Raw genomic sequence first — 20,872 nt, forward strand, 5'->3', positions numbered from 1 at the left:
CGATCAGTGGGGATGGGGTTTCATTTGGGGTGATGAGTGTATTCTGGACCTAGACGGTGGTGGTGATTAAAGAGCACTGTGAACACACTAAATGCTACCGAATTTTCCACTTTAAAATGCTTAATTTTGTTATTTGAATTTTACCTCAATAGAAATCTTTTTAAAGAATCAAAAAAACAAGCACTGGGGTGGCTCAGTTGGTTCAGAGTCTGCCTTTGGCTCAGGTCAGGATCCCGGGGTCCTGGGATCAAGCTCCACGTGGGGCTCCCTGCTCAGAGGGTAGCCTGCTTCTTCCTCTCCCTCTGCCTGCTGCTCCCCCTATTTGTGCTCTTGCTCTCTCTCTGACAAATAAATAAAATCTTTAAAAAAGAAAGAAAACATTTATCTCGGGCTTTGAGTCCACCCTTTCCCCTGACGGCTGTAGGTTCATCTGTACCTGTATTTAAGACGCAGCTGATGAAAGAAGACGACACAATAAATGAAGTGCGTTTATTAGCAAGATAAACTCCAAAAGACCACAAGTAGTTCTGCTGCACTTTTGGCAACTGTACAGGAAGAAGGCGTCTCAACAGAATCCACGGGATTTTAGTTACACCACAGAAGGAGTTGTAAGGCAGTTCAATTTGAGGCTCCAACAATATCCACGACATAAATGTCACATTCAAAAATAACTCAGGCCCCCAAAACATCCCCCATATCAACAACCCTCTGAACTGGGCAGGCGGGTCAACAGCCACCGTCAGGGACAGAGAATCGGAGTCTCAAATGCAATTCGAGATAACACAGATACAAGAGGGGCCCATTCAACGCCTCCTAAACTCGCATCGCTGACACAGACTGAAGTGCCATCTGCGGGCCTCTACCCTCATGTATCTTTTTTATTTCCCATAAACATTTTACACTGTCCGGGGAGGAAAAATGCACATTGGGAAAGAGGAAAAACAGGACTCACGATCTCGTACCACAAAGAGGATTACAGAAAATAGGGCTGGACACAGCCATGCTGAGACAAACGACTCATCTGGCAGGTCCCGAGGAGGCACTGAGATGAAGCTTAAAAATACGCCGGGGTGAGCTCTGTCTTTCCCTCTGTGGTTACCACCTGGATCAGGCTCCCTGAGCTCGGTCGGTTTTTCCCTGTGATCCAGTCATGGAAGGTTCTAGAACAAAGAAGATCAGCTTTACATTTTCAAAGCAAAAATCTGAACACATGCTTCTACTCCCACCAGTGGCTTGGAGGAAGAGGAGAGCAGCAGCAGCCGTGGAAAAAGCCACAGATACACACACCCGGGCCCCTCATAATCTCAATATTCATTCGAATTTCCAAGTGGCAGGATTCAGCGAGATTTTAACTTAAGTACATTTGTATTCTTCTTCATTGTTGGAATCCTTTATAACCCAGCACTGTGATTTTAAGTGACTAAAAAGAAACCTTAGTTAATTCTAAGAGATAAGAGATATATTTTACTCTATTACTTTCCTAGGAATTTAAAAGAAAAATTCATTTTTTTTCTTTTTTAAGGAAACAAAAATGGAACACCCACAGCAATGGGCAAAGATACAAAAACAGACTATTAAAATACAATATATTAAATGCAGGAATGGGGGGGAATTAACGCTCTGTGTGGAAGGAGGGAACCCTGCTTGGGAAGACCTCTAAGAAGATAGAAATTAAAAAGGACACAGCACATTCATGTAAATGTTCGAAAAATTATCAGCTACTTGTTAGGTATAACAAGTAGCTGATAATTTTTCGAACATTTACATTGAGTGCATGGTCCCTTGGACAATTTGCCAGCTAGGACTCTGCACCTTCATTAACTGGGAAGCACTCAGGAGGTCCTGGGAGATTCTTCAGTGCCGTTCAGTAACCTGACCAGAGCTGACATTTAATGTCAAGTCATTCGAGGGCCCACACTTGACAACTGAAGAATCTGAGAGCCGTTATTACATGAGCCCAAAGACCAAAGCACGGCTGAAACTCCCTGACATAACATCCATGACCCTTCTCTGGGGCCAGGCAGGGCTTAGGGAAGTCTCTGAAGGAGACTGGTTTTGAGGCTGGATGTGTCAGCACGTGTGTGTTACTTACACATGTATCGAACGGTCTTATTTCTTCATCTTCCTCATTAGTCTGCCGTAGACGAGGGAGAACACCAAGCTCCAGACATTCAAGGCACATTTCATGCCACTTTGCCAAGTGGGTTTTCAAATCCCACAAATGGTATCGTGATTTCTGGGACGAAGGAGGGCTATCCCAGCCACCCTCTGTGGATCTACAGCTTGGCTCTAATTCACACACATGACCCCAGATGTTGCATCTAGAACCTAGGTCATGGATGTCGTTGGGAAGTGTTGGCTTTTAAAAAGAAGCTTAAATGCAAAACCCAATTCAAACCCTGGGAGGCAGAAAGAACTGTGGGCCCTATTAAGACCACGGGCTCAGCAGCCACACCCTTCGGCTCAAATCTCGGCTCTGCTACGTGATCTTAGGCACGTTCCTTACTCCCCAGCTTCCAGACCTCCAAGTCCCCAAACCTTAAATAAAGATGAGAGCACCACCCCCACTGACTTGCTATGAACATTAAATAAGATAATAGTTAAGGGTTTAAAATGGTGCCTGGCACATAAAAAGGACTACTTAAAACTAGTCCCAAACATCAGATAAAAGTCCCTGGTATCTCTCAATTTAATGAAAAAGAGATGTAACCTCAGGCCAGAAGCACATCCCAAACCTGGCCCACACCGACGACGCCAGCAGGGGGAAGGTCAGCCCCAGCTCAGTGAGGGCAGGGACTGCTCCTTATCCATCTCCCTGCCCAGGGCCCAGCACAGCACCTGGCCCACAGTGGGTGCTCAGGGAGTACATCTTACCACATGGAGAGCTTTGGGGAACTGAGATCTAGACAAACACAACAGGGTGAGAAAGCTCACTCTTTCTCTGTGATCTTCAAATGCCACCCAAATTCACAAAGGGCTGAATGGGATTTGGGGAATATAGGACACTTTCTGTAGGTCTGTGTCTCAGTGCTAATTCAGACACAGGAGCCCCGATGTGCCCTAGATCAGCATCTTACCCCCAGACCGCTGCTCCCCTTAGCAGAGATGAGAATGTTAACAGGAGTAGAGGTTTACGGAACACCTACTGCATGGGTCAGACATCGTGACAAGCCAAGCGTTCCCACATGTAATCCCCCTCACAGTTATGATGGACTCCATTATACAGATGGGGAAACTGAGGCCTGGAGCAGTGAGACAATGTGCTCAGCCCGTCAGCTCAAGATTCAGAGGTCAGCACTATCAAGCCCCCTCTGAGATTCACACAGATGTGTGACACACCCTCGGGGGCCTGGTGACCTCACAGAGCTGTGTGTTAGCTAAGATAACACAGCTTGTCCCCCAGTCTATAAAAGGTGGACAACTGAGCCAGGCAGCTGCCCATATTATGACACCATGTCAGTACTCACTCAACCAGGAACTCCAAGGGCGTCCAGGAACTGAAGTCGGCCTCGGGCATGGATTTCCTGTTCATTGGGGTATCCAGGGTCACCCTGCAGGGCACAGACACAGGGCTGTTGTGTGTACCTGCTGGCTCTCAGAATTACAGCCTCCCCATCCTCCTCGGCTGGGAAAATGCACAATGAGCCTCTGGCACCAGGGGTGGCCACACTTACACAGAAAGGTCCCATGAGGACAGTCAGAGGGAAGCCAGGGAGCCCTCCACACTTATAGATATCACGTCCGAACCTAACTCAGGGAGGTGTTTCATGACTCACCCTCCAGGCAGACAGAACAAAATGAAAAAGTCTCCTTTAAAACACAGTCCTGCCATTTCTTAAGTATAGTCAAGTAAACTGCTTTGCTGCTTTTATCTTTACTCCATGCCCTAAAACGTAGCAGACTCGTCTCTCAGGATTTTTTATTTATTTATTTTTTTTTTTAGATTTTATTTATTTATTTGACAGAAATCACAAGTAAGCAGAGAGGCAGGCAGAGAGAGAGGAGGAAGCAGGCTCCCTGCTGAGCAGAAAGCCCGATGCAGGGCTCGAACCCAGGACCTGGGATCATGACCTGAGCCGAAGGCAGCGGCTTAACCCACTGAGCCACCCAGGCGCCCCTCTCAGGATTTTTTAAGGGTACTAAAAATAATATTCCCTTAAATATGAGAAAAGTCTCATCCTTCGTTTTTGTGGCTGTTTTCTGTAAAACCTCGAGATTTTCAACAAGAGAATACAGAATGCAGACAGGTATGACTCTCCCAAGAACATTCAGACCTCAGGAATTATTCAAAACAGCTGGGGGAGGGGCGCCTGGGTGGCTCAGTGGGTTAAGGCCTCTGCCTTCGGCTCGGGTCATGATCCCGGGGTCCTGGGATCGAGCCCCACATCGGGCTCTCTGCTCGGCGGGGAACCTGCTTCCTCCTCTCTCTCTGCCTGCCTCTCAGCCTTCTTGTGATCTCTAATAAATAAATAAAATCTTTAAAAAAAAAAAAAAAAACAGCTGGGGGAGGGCACCTGGGTGGCTCAGTTGGTTAAGCAACTGTCTTTGGCTCGGGTCATGATCCTAGAGTCCCGCGTCGGGCTCCCAGCTCAGCGGGGAGTCTGCTTCTTCCTCTGACCTTCTCATCTCTCATGCTCTCTCTTATTCTCTCTCTCTCTCTCTCTCTCTCTCAAATAAATAAATAAATAAAAGCTTTAAAAAAAAAAAAAACCCAGCTGGGGAGCAGGTCACAGACTCACAGAAGCTCACAAATGAAAGGGAACCAGAAATCCCAGGACCCTCTCGGTTCCAATGTCCACTTTCTAGAACTGCAGACAAGAGGCAAGCCAGTCGGTGCTAGAATCCTTCCAGCAGGAAGGAACTATACCTCCAAAGCAGCTGCCTTGCCTTGGGACGGCTGACTAGGGACCCTCCTCCTGGTCACAAATAGGAGCATCTCCCAGTTTCCCACATTCTCTCAGACCCCATCCCCTACCACACACAAACACACCCACACAAACACTAAATACAATCTCTCTTCCACTGACCTTATAACTTAAAAGAATTATACGTATCAAAATAAAATGTGTAGGCTACGTTTACAAGACCAGTGCTCTAACCCCTGAGCTATGGAGCCGAGGCTACGTTTAATAAGGAGGAACAGAGGGACAGATAGAGGGAAGGAAAAAAAACCCGGAAAGAAAAGAGGCAAGAAAAACAGACCCACCCCTCAGCCAATCAACCACTCTGGACAGCCCGGGGACACGCCCAACATCTGAAGAAGCATCTTCTGGGCTTCTGGCAAATTCTAGAAGCCAAGACAACAGCACACACAAGTCCCTGGTGGAAACTACTCAAATGTTAACTCTTGGCAGTGGGGCAGAAGTGGGTAGGGACCGGGAAGCCCCAGCACTTACGGGAGCACGGCAACCGCTGCAGAGCCAGAAGGCATGCCACTATTCTTCCCAGCGAGGCTCTGGCACAGCTGGTGTACAGCGCCCTTGGCCATGCCGTAGCCGATCATCCCTGGGGAAGGGGGAGAAAACAGTTCAGTGACCAGTGGCCACCACGAGTGTGTCCAGAGACCATAGCACCAGTCTTGGAGGAAGAGAAGGATGGACACCTGTAGAGAGAAGGAAAGAGACATAATATCCAAGTGTTCCTGTTACTCACCCCACAGTTCACATTTATCATAAAAACCATCAGGTCGATCTTATTTTTACCACTGACCAAACCGAGGCGCAGACAGGATGCGAAACGTGCTTAGGCTCACACACAGACTTGCATCGAGGTTAGAGGCCAGGCAAGAGCTGCGTCTAAACCCTCAGATCAATACATGCTCAAGGGCAAGATGGAGCAGTCATCTGGAGAGCAGGCTGCCCAAGTTCAAGTCCCAGCTCCACCACTCACCGCTGAACAAATCACAGCCAAGTTTTCAAAACTTTTCTAATCCTGTTATCCCATCTGGAAAATGGGGAGAAACTACCTGACTGTGGGTTCAGCCCAGGACAGGTGCTCAATAAACGTTTCCCGTCAAAGTGACAGCAGTAGTGTGCCCCACTCACTGTTTATAAGGAATAGCAGTTGAACAATTCTCACGTTTTAAGGATACACACAATCTATTAATCTTCCTTTCCTCCTGCCTGGTGGGTGAATGTTTGCTGAATGAAGCAAGGCATGCATTTCACTAGGTCCGGTTTCCGTCTGTCCCACGGACAGGTGGCAAGAACCCAGTCTCTCTCCCCAACGGGACCCAGCTGTAGATTCTAACCAACAACACCCAAGCAAGTAAACACCTCTCCTCCTTCAAAAAACCACTGTTTCTTCTGGAGATCAGCAGCCTTCTTAAAAAAATTAACAAGCATGCTGTTCAAGGTATTAATAGACGAGAAGGCCATCAAAAATCCAGGGGAGGTGGGGACCACAGCCCAGCTAAGGAACCAATCACTGCGCTCTCCAACAGCAACCTTGAATTGCAAAAGAGGGTCAAGGTCTCAAAGCGCTATTGAGAAGCACAAGAAGATTTCGCCATCTCTGGCTTCTCTGTCTCATCTGGGAAAGGAAACCAACAATGATATAAAGATCTAACACACTCTGCGCGATTAAAATTAACCAGCACACGAATCTTATGCACGCAGCCCCAGGCCCCAGCAGACACGCAAGGCCCCCTCCTCATTCCATTCAAACAATACGATGAAGAAAGAAACCAGCAACCAGCAACAAGCTACCAGAGACCCTTATGACTTAATTCCACAGGATTCCACACAATGTAGGTAAGGGGATCATTTGCAAGATGCATTCATGGGGAAGATAAACACTTTCCTCCCAATTATTAAAATGATCAGTGTAGTCCCTAAAGACTGATTTCCAAACACAGCACAGGTCCCTAGGTGGTAAACAAGTAATCACCTTCCTTCTAATCATTTATCCACCAGGAGATGCTATAGATATAAGCCTGGACACTGAAGTGTGAGGTTTTCTGAGTATTTTTCCAAGAGAAAACTCTCCAATTTTGAACAACCTTTCTTTTTTTTTTTTTTAAGTTTTATTTATTTATCTATTTCAGAGAGAGTGAGATAAAGAGAGCACAAGCAGAGGGAGCAGCAGAAGGAGAGGGAAAAGCAGGCTCCCCACTGAGCAGGGAGCCTGATGTGGGGCTCGATCCCAGAACTGCAGGACCACGACCCAAGCCGAAGGCAGTCACCCAACCCACTGAGCCATCCAGGCACCCTTTGAACAACCTTTCTTAAAAAAACAAAAACAAAAATCTTTCTTGTGCTTAAAGGACCACTAAGCCTGTTCATCATTTACTTTTGGATTATGCATAGATTTCCCCAGATTACTCTGGGATCTGAATCAAATTTAAAAGACCTCATGACTCAAATGCATTTAACAACATCTAACTAAGAACTTAAACATGAACAAGCTTATTAATATACGAAGCAGAAATAGCTGGGCTTTTAACATCAGTCTGGAATAAGTAATAATGAAAGTTCACACTGACCACTGACTCTATAATTTAATCTTTCTAAGCCATTTACACCCATTAAGATATTTACAAGTCTCAACTACCACACAGAGGTGGTACAATTATTTATCCCCATTTTACAGATGACAAAACTGAGGCTCAGATAAGTTAAATAACTTGCCAAATACTGCAAGTAAGCGACCAAACCACAACAGAAAACCAATCAGTGTGGTTCCAAAACAATGCAGTCTTAGCCAATATCCAAAACTATAAATAAAAAAAGATATTTAAAAGCCAAAATAAGGGAAAAGACTGCTTTGTTCTTTAGAAAAATTAGTCTTTTGGTCATAGCATTTTCTTTTTTAAATGTCAAGCTATAAACTTACTCATTTCTCTACTCACTTTCTAGTGCCTCTGTTCTATGTCACCTTTAATAAAAATCAGATCTCAACCAAACTAACATCTAACATTTACAGAGCTATAATTACTGCAAGAGCCATGGGCGTGTAAGATCACAGGCTCCAAGACATCTAATATGAAAACGAGTGCCAAGAAATTGTTAATTTGTAAGAGCCTCACACTTCAGTGACTTACATTAAAATTGAAAAAGGTGCTCGAGGTCTCTACCACTTACTAAAAAGCACCTCCTCCCCAAAAACCCTCCCTTCCTTTTTTTAAGAGAAGAGCTTACTTAGGTAGCAGAGGAAGACACTTTCTGCCTCTCTGTGCTATTCCCCTACCCCACTTAAATTTCATTAGCCTTATCCTAAAGGGAGGGTTATGGATTGACTTGTACCCCCAAAATTCGTATGTTGGAATCCTAACCTGTGGTACCTCAGAACGTGACTGTATTTGGAGACAAGGTCTTTAAAAGGGTCATGAAGTTACAATGAGGTCTTTGGGCCCTAAAGTAATATGACTGGTGTCCTTACAAGAAGAGGGGATTAGGACAGACACACAAAGGGAAGACCACAAGAGGACACAGGGAGCAGCCGTCTGAAAGCCAAGGAGAGAGGCCTCAGAAGACACCTAGCCTGCCGACACCTCTGTCTCAGGCTTTCCAGCCCCAGGAACTGTAAGAAAATAAGTTTCTCTGTTTAACCCCTGAGGCCACAGTCCACTGTCACGGCAGCCCCAGGAAACGAAGAGGAAGTAAAAACGCCAAGGAAAACTCGCATCTGTGTGATGTAAGAGAAAAGATACACAATTTAGAAAGGATCAGGGTTTTGGTTCAAAGTAAATCTGCAGCTCACTGATACCATCATGACCCATCACTTCACTGAACTTCCAGTCTGCCTGCCTGTAAAAGGCAAGAGAAGAACTACCCACCTCAGGACTCAGTGAGAATATACACAAGAGGACAGGAGCAGCTTTAAGAGGGCTGGGCCCGTGCTGGGCACTGAATATGCGTCCATGCCTCCAATGCCTCATGGCTACACATCGGTGTGGCATTACTGCCACTTACAGTGAGAAACTACAGCAGAATTTGGTCAAAGACATCAAAGAATCTGTTCAAAGCCCCTCCGCTCTGGTGGAGAAACCACTGCTGGCTTCTCTTACCCTACAACCCCCATTTCCAGAGGCTGAGCTACTTCCCGGGGACACGCAGACACTCTGCCATGAAGATAAAACTTGTTTATTAACTGATCAGTATCTGGCTCAGCACCATGCCTTGAAGGGTAGATCTCTGACACGGGAAGCCGGTGGGAATGCTAGATTACAGGACTCTGTCCCCAGACTAGCATGAAGACAATGCACCTAGAAGGGTCAGGAGTCCTCCCACTAAAAAGATCCAGGCCTCAAGGAAGCCAACTCCACCCAGCTGTAAAGCATCTTGGAGGGTGAGGGGCTCCCAGGTCCCTGACCTCAGGGACGCACCCAGCAGCCCAGGAGGGAAGGGGGAGTGCTCCCTTTTCACAGACTGGGAAATGAAGGCTTACCTGGAGTCCCATCCAGAGCAGCCTTGGCACCAGCCAAGGTCAGGAGGCCTCCTTCCTTGAGGTGCTTGGTGGCCAAGTGGCTGGAGATGGTCGACGTCCACATGCTTTGCTTCCACATCAGGTCACAGTTTTTAAAGAGAGCTGAGTGGAGAAAGAAAAACATGTGAGCTCGGCATCTGCAGGAAAGACAGTGGAATGTGAGCTCCACTCATGGCGTCACGAGGCCCCAACAGCCACTCCTCCCCTCCCAGTCCCCAGCGACAAGGTCCAGTCCAAACGGCACAGGGCCTGTAGTCAGAGACTTGGGTTCGAAGCCAGACCACAGGATTACCGGAGTCTCAGCTTCCTCAATGTTAACTAATACTCCGGATTGGCTCTAACTAAAAAATTGTTCTTCTTTATAAAGGGCAAGAGACTCAGAGTAAGAACCTGTATGTCTAAGTCATGTTCTACCTGGAATAAAAGTCTGAGGGACTAGTAGAGGGATTTTATAGAGCTACATTTTTTATGGCTGAAAGTTTAATGCCAGCTTTAAAGATTCTTTAAAAGAGAGCTGATAAAACAACCACTTCACGCTTATTTTCACCCTCTGGCCTTGCCTGAGATGTGGTGGGGAGTAAGTGCTAATGTACATCCCATCACCCACAAGGCAAGAGAGAAAGAAGCCACAAGCCAGAGAGAAAGGCCTCCTGATACAGGAGGACAGGTCATCAGGCAGAGATAACCTGGGCACTGAATTTCCCAGCTACAAAGGACTAGACCAAAAAAAAAAGTCATCAATTCTTGTTTCCAAAACACACAAAAGGCTATGAGGGTGTTTTGCCAATCTGATCACTCCACAAAATACCAATTTTACATGTAACTGATTTCACAGAGAAATCAATTCCTTTTTACAGAGCTTTGACTGATACACAAAGAAGGAATGACAGAATTTAAAAACCACTGACTCAGGCAGAGATTATCAATGGAGGCTTAACACTACTAGGTTTGAGGAATTTGAGACCCTCAAGAGGCTTAGAAATAGGACATTCACACACGATGCCCACATAGCATCCCACAATCACTAACTACCAACATGAAAACGTTACCTTCACAACGGCAGTCTGTCGCTACCACCTTAACCGAGCACCCAATTGACATCACTGTGGGTGGCGACGTGATCTGACCTCGTTAAGTATCCCAACATGAGGTCACATGAAGCACACATCACTCAGGAGGAACACTCACCTCCAAAATATTTAACCCGGTCTAAGTAAGTCTCTTGATCTAAATTCTAGTTCACAGGAAATAACATGGACAAGGGAACAAGGTACGTGACACCTTAAAGAAATGGACAAATCAGTATGTAGGACAGTCTATGAGAAAAGTGCCCTGAACACACCAAGTCTATCATAGGAAAAAAAAAATTCTAGATTAAGGGACTAAAAACGACAAAATGCAATGCACAAACCCTGACTAGAACATTCAGGTGGGGAAAAAAATAATGATACAAGATCTGGAATAAATTAAGCAATCTGAATACAGCCTGAGTATTAGTAATCTTATGGAATCATTATTAATTTTCTTAGGGAGGTCCATGGTATTATGAGAATGTAGGAGAATGGGTTTACTCCCTAAAGATGCATGCCAAAGAGTGGCACAATGTCAACTTACTTTCAAATGGTTAACAAAAAAAATACACACACAGGACACACACACACCAGAAAGAGCAGGAGTCCAGCAAATGTTAATTACTGAATCTAGATATGTACACAAATCATAACAAGGAAGAAAAATAAGTAAGTAAATATGTTTTTGGTTATTTTTAAAAGATTTTATTTATTTGACAGACAGAGATCACAAGTAGACAGAGAGGCAGGCAGAGAGAGGGAGAGGAGGAAGCGGGCTCCCTGCTGAGCAGAGAGCCCGATGCAGGGCTCAATCCCAGGACCTAGGGATCATGACCTGAGCTGAAGGCAGAAGCTTTAACCACTGAGCCACCCAGGCGCCCTAGTAAATACATTTTTAAAAAATGTTTCAGTGTCAGGCAACCATAAAAATTTCGTTAATATTTTATTATTTCCAGATGTTCATGTTTTCAACTAAAATATATTTTTAACTAAAATATATATACATATTAAATTTACCTCCTACACTTATATATAAGTAAAGGCACAGTGCATTCAACTTCTTTTTTTTTTTTTTTTTTTTTTATTTGACAGGCAGAAATCACAAGTAGGCAGAGAGAGAGGGGGTAGCAGGCTCCCTGCTGAGCAGAGAGCCCAATATGGGGCTCGAACCCAGGATCCTGAGATCATGACCTGAGTTGAAGGCAGAGGCTTAACCACTGAGCCACCCAGGCGCCCCACTTCTTTCAACTTCTGTTCTTTCAACTTCTCTGTATGCTTGAAAATTTCCATAGTAAGTTGAAAAACATATTCAGCTTTATTTTTTTAAGTAACCATTTTTTATTTATTTATTTGAGAGTGAAAGAAATCGAGAGACAGAGCACCCACGGAGGGGAGAGGGGCAAGGAAAGGGAGGAGCAGACTCCCTGCTGAGCAGGGACCCTGGGAGCAGGGACCCTGGGATCATGACCTGAGCCTAAGGCAGGCAAGCGCCCAACCGACTGAGCCATCCAGGTGCCCCTATACTCAGCTTTAATACACACACAGTTTTGAGTCTGACTTTCAGAAGGGTCTCTCCATTTCTCACATATCCTCCAGTTCCCAGTAAGAGGCCCTGAAAGATTAGGGTGGACACAATGTTGATTTCTTTCTGCTTCTATTCTAAACTTCAAACTCAACGTCCCTTTCCCCTAACCCCCTTTTATGGGAAGTTTTTCCTTTATCTGTCACATGGGAGGTTAATCCCTACCTCTCAGAGCTATTGCAAAGCTTCTGGGAGAATACAGAAAACATCTGGCCCGGCACACGGGATGGACCCAATCCGTGCCAGCTGGACAAAGAGCAGAGTGGAATGAATGATTAATGCAGAAAAAGACTCACACTTGGATTTGGCGTTGCCTCCAGCCCAGCCTCCAGCCACACAAAGGATCGCATCCACCTTCTCCTCACCCAAGAGCTTTCCGACCTCAGCAGTCACCTTAAACAAAGGGGACAAAAAGTGCATAAACCGTCAGGTAAACCTAAACAAGCTAACATCTTCACGGACACCTCCGTTTATTTTTCACTTCGTTTCAAAGTCAGTTAACAGCACTGGCAATGAACACTTTGAAAGACTAGATGCACGACCAATCTACAATAAGCATTTTGGATAAAGAAAATTCAATGTGATTTTTACAAAGCAATCTAGAGTCTTCTCTGGAGCATCCTGAAGGGCTGGGACCTAAGCATGCCTCGAATAAAGCAACGGGAGTAAAGTTAGGAGAAGGCTTTAAAATTTAAAGAGTTCACCGAGAGCTTCACTGCCAACAACTAACCTTCTGGTGTATTTCTTTCCAGACTTTCTTCATGCATCACAGAAACACTATCTGAGATAATCAATTCTTTTCTCCCCTCCATACAAAAATCCCCAGAAGTGCAACTCCAAATCAAAATGCCAGTGAAAAATTATATTTTTTAAAAAGAACAATAAAAAATAACCAACTAGGGACGCCTGGGTGGCTCAGTTGGTTGAGCGGCTGCCTTCGGCTCAGGTCATGATCCCAGCATCCTGGGATCGAGTCCCACATCGGGCTCCTTGCTCATCAGGGAGCCTGTTTCTCCCTCTGCCTCTGCCTGCCATTCTGTCTGCCTGTGCTTGCTCTCTCTCCCTCTCTCTCTCTGACAAATAAATAAATAAAATTAAAAAAAAAAAAATAACCAACTATACTTCAATTAAAAAAATAAAAATAGTCAATGGCAAAATGTTGGTCAATATCAGGTACATGGTGTTCATTTATCTCTCTACTTGTTTGAAATTTTTGAAGTGTTGAAAATATACACATGTCCTTTTGTTACAATTTATCAGAACAAAAATCTGGCAAGACAGGCAATTCTGGCCATCAACCACATGACCCTTTCGCACTTCTCTAGAATGGCTAAGATGACCTGACCCAAGTGGCAAGTGTTACCAGTGGCAACATTTCAGTCCCCCACCTCTTTCCCCATCAATTTCTAAGGACTCCAATCACTGCCTCCAAGAGAAGGGTTGGGCAATGGAAACCAATCTTCTCCCTACGCCCCATACCTACATCTTTCCTCTTAAGAAATTCCTGAATTTCCCTTGGTCTCTACTCATGAGTGTCTCACCTAATCCTGCCTTACGTTTGTCGACCTTCCTCCTGTTACACTGGTTGCCAGGCTGCCCCGGCCTCTCATTCTTAAACCAAGTCCTGTTACCAAGAGCCCAGATCCCAGCTGCCAGACCTGGAGATCTTCCAATGTCCATATGTACACACAGCCCTGTGCATGTTCTACTCTTCAGGGAAGTATGGAGCCCACAGAAACAATGCGCCTGTTTGACTTGTTTTTACATTTGTGCATTTTAAAATTTCTCCCCCTTCAATTTTACTCTCTGCCCAATAGTTTTTCAAAGACTTAATGCCTTTTAGGGTGGCTGGGTGGCTCAGTCGGTTAAGCCTCCAACTCTCGATTTCAGCTCAAGTCATGATCTCAGGGTTGTGAGATCAAGCCCCATGTAAGATTCTCCCTCTCCCTCTGTCCTCTCTCCCAAAAGAAAAAAGAAAAAAAAAAAGATTTAATGCCTTTCTCACATCTTATCTCCTCACTGTCTCTAGTGAATTTCCTGCCTCGGGGGTCAATTTTACTCATATTAGGATTGAATTTCCTTTTCTGAAGCCTTAAAAACAAAAACTGGATGTCATGCCGTTTATCCAGAAATCTTAACTAAGTGAGTGGCGGTTAGGGAGGGTTAAAGGTTTTAAAGTCTGAACTTGTAATAACTTGTAATAACTAAGGCATTGCTCCATCTTTCTCTTTAAAATGCACTGAGGTGCCTGGGTGGCTCAGTGGGTTAAAGCCTCTTCCTTTAGCTTCTCAGGTCATAATTCCAGGGTCCTGGGCTCTCTGCTCAGCGGGAAGCATGCCTCCCCCTCTCCCTGCCTCTCTGCCTACTTGTGATCTCTGTCAAATAAATAAAATCTTTAAAAAAAAATTTTTTTTTAATAAAATAAAATAAAATGCACTGTCAAGTCTCAGATGGGGTCAATTTCAAAAACGCACATGACCTCAAAAACCTGCAATTAACAGGAAGAGACAAGACAATGAACACAGAAGAGCTGCCGATACCAAGCCCAGGTGCTTCCTTGCATTTACTTTGGCTCTCATTACTTGGTTCACATGGAGCTACGTTGCTGAGAGGCAGCTTAGCATGGAGTCAAGAGCGCAGATATCAAACCCCATTGCGCCGGTTCAAATCCCAACTCTGCCACCTCCTGCCTGTTTGACCTTGAGCAAATGCCAAAGCTTTTCTCTGCTTCAAATTCCCCATTTTGAAAAGAGAGATCAATCAGAAACTTTGTTCTGGGAGTGTAACAGAGATTAAGCAAGTTAAAGTGAATCAAGCACTTAGGCCAGAGCCTGACATGTAACATTGCCTGGCTGGGTTTTATTATTAAGCCCATTAAGGCCAACAGGTAATCACCGGGTTCAGCAAACATTAGGATCATGTCAAGAAAAGTTAAGAACAAAAACCTATATTCTGGAATAAGTCAGCTGGCTTTTTGCATCCTAACCTCTGTCAAACAGATGCTGTAGAAAGAGCAAATGAGCAAGACAGTATGCTCAGTTTGGATTATTGTTTTTCATTTTTTAGACTTACACATGTATACATTTGGAGAAATGGATTGGAAGGAAATACTGCAAAACATTAACTACATAGTGGGGCTAAAATCCCCCCCACTTCTTTTTGCTTTACTTAATTTTCTACATCATACATGTATCACTTTTTTTTAAGATCTTGTTTTTTTATAAGATCTTATTTATTTATTTGACAGAATAGAGAGAGAGCAGAAGCAGGGGGAGTGGAAGACAGAGAGGGAGAAGCAGGCTCCCTGCTCAGATTGATGTGGGGCTCAATCCCAGGACCCTGAGATCACGACATGAGTAGAAATCAAGGGTCAGATGCTCCACCAATGAAGCCATCCTGGCGCCCCAGTAAGTCCCTTATTAGAAAATCCATGCTCCGGGGTGCCCGGGTGGCTTGGTGGGTTAAAGCCTCTGCCTTTGGCTCAGGTCATGATCTCAGGGTCCTGGGATCAAGCCCCGAATCAGGCTCTCTGCGCAGCAGCGAGCCTGCTTCCTCCTCTCTCTCTCTGCCTGCCTCTCTGCCTACTTGTGATCTCTGTCTGTCAAATAAACAAAATCTTTTAAAAAAATAAAAGAAAAGAAAATCCATGCTCCTTATCTACCACCAGCCAGCCTGTTCGCCATGTCACTTAAATGTCTGAAACTCAGTCTCCCAAGCTCCAACATGGGTCTATCCCCACCTGCCCACCTGCTTCAGAGTGCTCACAAAAGTATGGCACACCACACAAAGAACAATGTGGAGATCTCCTTGGGAATGTGGGCTATAGCGCCAGCATGAGAACCACAGACAGCACAGTCCCCCAAACAGCTTGTGGGAACAGCTCTTCAGGAAAGACTAGACCACTGAGGGGCTTCTCTGATATTTACACCAAGATGGCCATCAACTTGTCAACAGTGTTCCTTCCAGGCAGTGGCAGGATCATGGGGAGAAACGGGTATTTCACTGTTTACTTACATATTTGTTTGACTTCTGGTTTTCAATAAGCTATCAGTTTATAATTTAAAAAAACCTCTTTTGGGGGCGCCTGGGTGGCTCAGTGGGTTAGGCTCAGGTCATGATCTCGGGGTCCTGGGATCGAGTCCCGCATCGGGCTCTCTGCTCGGCAGGGAGCCTGCTTCCCTCTCTCTCTCTGCCTGCCTCTCCGTCTACTTGTGATCTCTGTCAAATAAATAAATAAAATCTTAAAAAAAAAAAAAAAAAAAAAACCTCTTTTGTTAGTATTCATGCGTTGAACTGGGGAGCTCCACTGTTTAGAATGGATCCTAAGTAATCAGAGATGGAGACAAAGATGTTCACAGGATTCTTGGTAACTTAAAAAAGAAAAACTACAAAACCCTTACATGTGCAGGAAGTGGAAACTAAGGAAATTAAAAATCACACGCCGACAGTGTTGTTGTTTTTTTTAAGATTATTTATTTATTTATTTGACAGAGATCACAAGTAGGCAGAGAGTCAGGCAGAGAGAGAGAGAGAAAGAGGGGGGAAGCAGGCTCCCTGCTGAGCAGAAAGCCCAATGTGGGGTTTGATCCCAGGATGCTGGGATCATGACCTGAGCCGAAGGCAGCGGCTTAATCTACTGAGCCAGCCAGGTACCCCCAGAGGGTTTTTTTTTAAAGTGATCTGAAGTATTTAAATAAAGTGTTATGTCCAAAAAAAAAAAAAAAAAAAAGCTCACCATGAAATATAAAATACAAGATTATCTCAAATTATGAAACTAAAAACATATAGTATGCATAGAAAACACAAGAAAATGGGCCAAGGGATGCCTGGGTGGCTCAGTGGGTTAAAGCCTCTGCCTTCAGCTCAGGTCATGATCCCAGGGTCCTGGGATAGAGTCCTACATCGGGCTCCTTGCTTGGTGGGGAGCCTGCTTCTCTCTCTGCCTCTGCCTGCCACTCTGCCTGCTTGTGCGCACTCTCTCTCTCTCTGACAAATGAATAAATAAAATCTTAAAAAAAAAAAAAAAGAAAGAAAATGGGCCAAAACGTGAATAGTGAGCTAACCAGAAGTGGGTTATGAGTAATTTATCTTCTTTGCATTTTTTTGTTTTGTTTTTACTTTTTCCAAATTTCCCTCAATGAACTCAAATGGCTTTCCATAAGTAGAGAATACTAGTTGAAAAAAAAGAACATGTCACCAGTGGAAACCACTCCCCCTTCCCCTCCATGGTCCCCCTACCACAGTGCTTGCAAACATGGGGGTCCTTTTCTGGAATTACCTGGTCAGCCTGCTCTGTGAACGAGTCTGTCATTTTAACCACAACACTGGCACTGGCTTCTTCATTCTCCACCACATCGATGCTGGCAACCCACTAGCATGAAGAGAAAACAGCTTTGGTCAAGAGACAGTAAGATATAATTCCATTAAAGATCCACACCCAGAAATGGGGACAATGGAGACAGGTAAGAGGCTTAAAAAGAAAACCCACTGGAGAAAGGATCTCACTCCTGACCTCTCGCCATCCTTACAGGGACACCTGGTTTCAGTCAGCCTACCCATTACCAAGCCCCAGCCTAGCCCAGCCCATCGGCCTCCAAACACCTCACCTTCCTCCTCCCCTCTCACCTCTGAAGCCAAACCGTCTACCTCCAGAGACCCCTAGACCAGGGGTCTGCATAAATCTTCGTCTGTAAAGGCCCAAACATTTTGCTGGTCATACAGTCTGTGTCAAAAGGCTCAGATCTGCTATTTAAACCCCAGAGCAGCCACAGACAATCTAGATAAACCAACAGGCGTGGCTATGTCCGGATAAAACTTCAGGCACTAAAACTCCAGAAACGTGAATTTCATGTAATTTTCACATGTCACAAAATAGTATTCTTTTCATTTTTCTCCCCCCACCAACCATTTAAAAATGTGAAAACAATCTTAGATCATGAGGTGTACAAAACCAGATGGCAAGCCAGATCCGGCCCTTGGAGGGCTAGAGTTTTCAGACCCCTGTCCTCAAGCACAGAGGAATGGCTTTGGGTCCTCATCCCACAAACTAGTGCCTTTCTCATGCCTGTTCATTGTTAACAATTAACAGGGTTAGTGTGAAAATTAACTTCAAGAGCTCCTGGCATGGGTAACACCCAGTTCTTTCTCAGAAAGTTCCAGTGACCCAAGGTCTGCAGGCCCCACAGATAAATATCTCTACCACAAGCTTTGAAGAACACAGCATTCATTCAAGAACACTTACTACTTCTATGTCACCAGCCACAGGGGATACAGACACAAAGAAAAGGTTGTATCCCAGCCCCTCCCTCCCAGGGCTCCTAGAAATGAAGAGATAGGGTAGGGGAGATGAGTAGAGAGGTCAATCAGCTTGCCAGATTGTGCCAAGTGCCCCCAACCAGGGGAACCCACAAGCCTCCCCTTTTGAATACAGAGATACCAACAGAATCCACCATATTCAAGTCTGGGGAAGAGTAAATGAAATTAAGAGTATATAGGAACACAGTGTCTAGCCCGCGGCCAGCACTCCTTACCTGTTCCCACTCTCACCTCTGCAGACCTTGGAAGATGCCTCAAAACAGTCTTCCCAAGTTCAGAGTAGAAGCCGGTGGTGCATTTAGAATCTTTTCTAAGTCCTATACCAGATTCTGAACGAGAAGGAAACTCTCTCCCTCGTTCCTGGACACCCTGGCCCAAGCTCCTGCGGCTACTAACTAAACCCCCCAGATGAAGCTCCCCAGAGCTCCAGGACATTTTGTGCAAGTGACAGCTGCAGCGAGAAGACACAGGGCGGGCCTCCTCCAGGAATGTGCTGAGCCCTGCCTGGCGGCTGGGGTCAGGGTCTCTGACCACAGATCAGTTCCACTCCTACTTGCTTCCTGCAGGGAGCATTACCCGATTATGCAAAGTAGTTGAAATCTTTTCAAAACGAAGAAGCCACCAGCATTTGCGGCGCCCAGCCTTCAAAATACCACGTCCAAGGCTGGCTAAATGATGGGGTTAATTCCAGTAATACTAATAGCTAATCTTTCAACAGCTCTTACCACGAGTCAGGAACTTTAAATGATCTCATTCAATCCGCACAACCCCCTAAGGGACAGCTACTAACAACATCCCCATTTTACAGATGGGGAAACTGAGGTTCGAGGGCGTTAAGCAGTAAGTTCACGATTTTAGAGATAGTATCCCGTGCCAGGCAGCCAAATTCCAGAGCGTCCTTCTCACCGTCTCTCCCTGTACCCTCAAACCCGCTCCTCTTCATTCCCCTCTGGAATTCTCTCCGGAGCCATCCCCGACTTGCAGGGCCCGGCGGAGACCGAGCGAGCGGCCCCATCCCCCACCTCCTTGCAGAGCAAAGGCCGGCACCTGGGGCGTGAGCACGCACTCGTAGTCAGAACAGCAGACTTGTGCAAGCACGTGCAAGCGCTCCTGTTTTGGGGCGCGCAGGGGCTCCGGCTTCGTCCGGTCAGCCCTCCCGGGCTGCACCGGCAGGGCGCTCTGCTCCCCAGTCATCCGCGTTCCCGCCCGCTACCGCCACCGGAGACCCGGCCGAATTACCCAGTTGCGGGCCCGGAACGCCTGCACGCATCTTGAGCCCAGCGCGCCCCTGCCGCCGTACACCAGCACCCGGCGCGCCTCGCCCGCTGCCGCCGCCATCCTGCTACTCCCGCCGAGCTCCCGAAGCTCAGAATGCCGCGAGCCCGAACGCTGCGCCCGGGATCGCCCGGCCCCGCCCCGGCCCGCCCACCGACCCCGCCAAGAGGGACCGCGTGGCCGCCAACCCCGCGCGGGGCCCGCTGCTGCCGCCTAGCGCACGGCCACGCTGGGCGAGTATCGACACCCTGCAGGTGCGCCAGCAGAGCCCCGCGGCCCGCCCGCCTCTAGGTGCCAGGCAGCCACGGTGTGCAGGGCGCAGGGCGCAGGGCTAAGGATGGGGAGGGTGGAGAGCAGGTGTGCGCTCACGATGTTGAGAGTCCACTGGAGACACAAACAAAACCATGTATATATTTTACCTTTAAGTAAGAGTGCAGGCAATAATAATAATAATAATAATTTTAAATAAATAGGTAGATAGATAGATAGATAAATAAATAAATAAATAAATAAATAAATAAAATAATGCAGGCTCTGGAGCTCCACGGCCTGGGCCCCCTGTTTAATAGCTGAGTGCTCCTAAGCAACTTGCTTAACTGCTCTGTGCCTCAATCCCCTCTCAGTGAAATGGGAATACTAATGGTCTGTCCTCCTAGAGTTCTGGAAAGGATTTTTTAAAATAATACTAGAATACTGGGGCACCTGGGTGGCTCAGTGGGTTAAAGCCTCTGCCTTCCGCTCAGGTCATGATCCCAGGATCCTGGGATAGAGCCCCACATCGGGCTCTCTGCTCAAGCAGGGAGCCTGCTTCCCCCTCTCTCTGCCTACTTGTGATCTCTGTCTGTCAAATAAATAAATAAAATCTAAAAAAAATACTAGAATACTTAGAGCAGTGTGTGGCCAGTAGTAGGAGCTCAATAAATGCCCATTGACATTATTAATATAATTACTTTTGCCATTCCTTCTGTTACCATCACTGCACATCTTAGAGATTGTGAGTTTATGAGAAAGAAAATGCCAGGCTCTGTTAGTGGGGCCAGTTGGTACCATTTGGTGGGGCTTCACTGTGGACCTTTAACATTCCTGTCAAATTGGGTCTTACATACAGTCACAGAGGCCCAAGGACCCATTATTGGACTCACATCTTTAACTGTGTCTCTAGCAGACCAAGGCCTGTTGTACCATAAGTAGTCATATTTTTTAG

General features: G+C 45.9%; 1 protein-coding gene across 1 annotated transcript; it reads right to left on the bottom strand.

The window, feature by feature from the left end:
* Positions 1 to 475: 475 nt before the first annotated feature.
* On the bottom strand, positions 476 to 19,792 carry QDPR (quinoid dihydropteridine reductase). The gene is made up of 7 exons (XM_047718965.1): positions 19,633 to 19,792; positions 17,357 to 17,449; positions 12,375 to 12,471; positions 9,388 to 9,528; positions 5,397 to 5,505; positions 3,468 to 3,551; positions 476 to 1,160 (listed from the first exon to the last, which is right to left on the bottom strand). Exons 1-7 carry the CDS (start codon positions 19,729 to 19,731, stop codon positions 1,055 to 1,057), a joined length of 729 nt encoding a protein of 242 aa, XP_047574921.1. The 5' UTR covers positions 19,732 to 19,792; the 3' UTR covers positions 476 to 1,054.
* Between the last annotated feature and the right edge of the window lie 1,080 nt (positions 19,793 to 20,872).

Source organism: Lutra lutra, chromosome 2 (assembly GCF_902655055.1).
Source record: "Lutra lutra chromosome 2, mLutLut1.2, whole genome shotgun sequence".
NCBI lineage: Eukaryota > Metazoa > Chordata > Mammalia > Carnivora > Mustelidae > Lutra > Lutra lutra.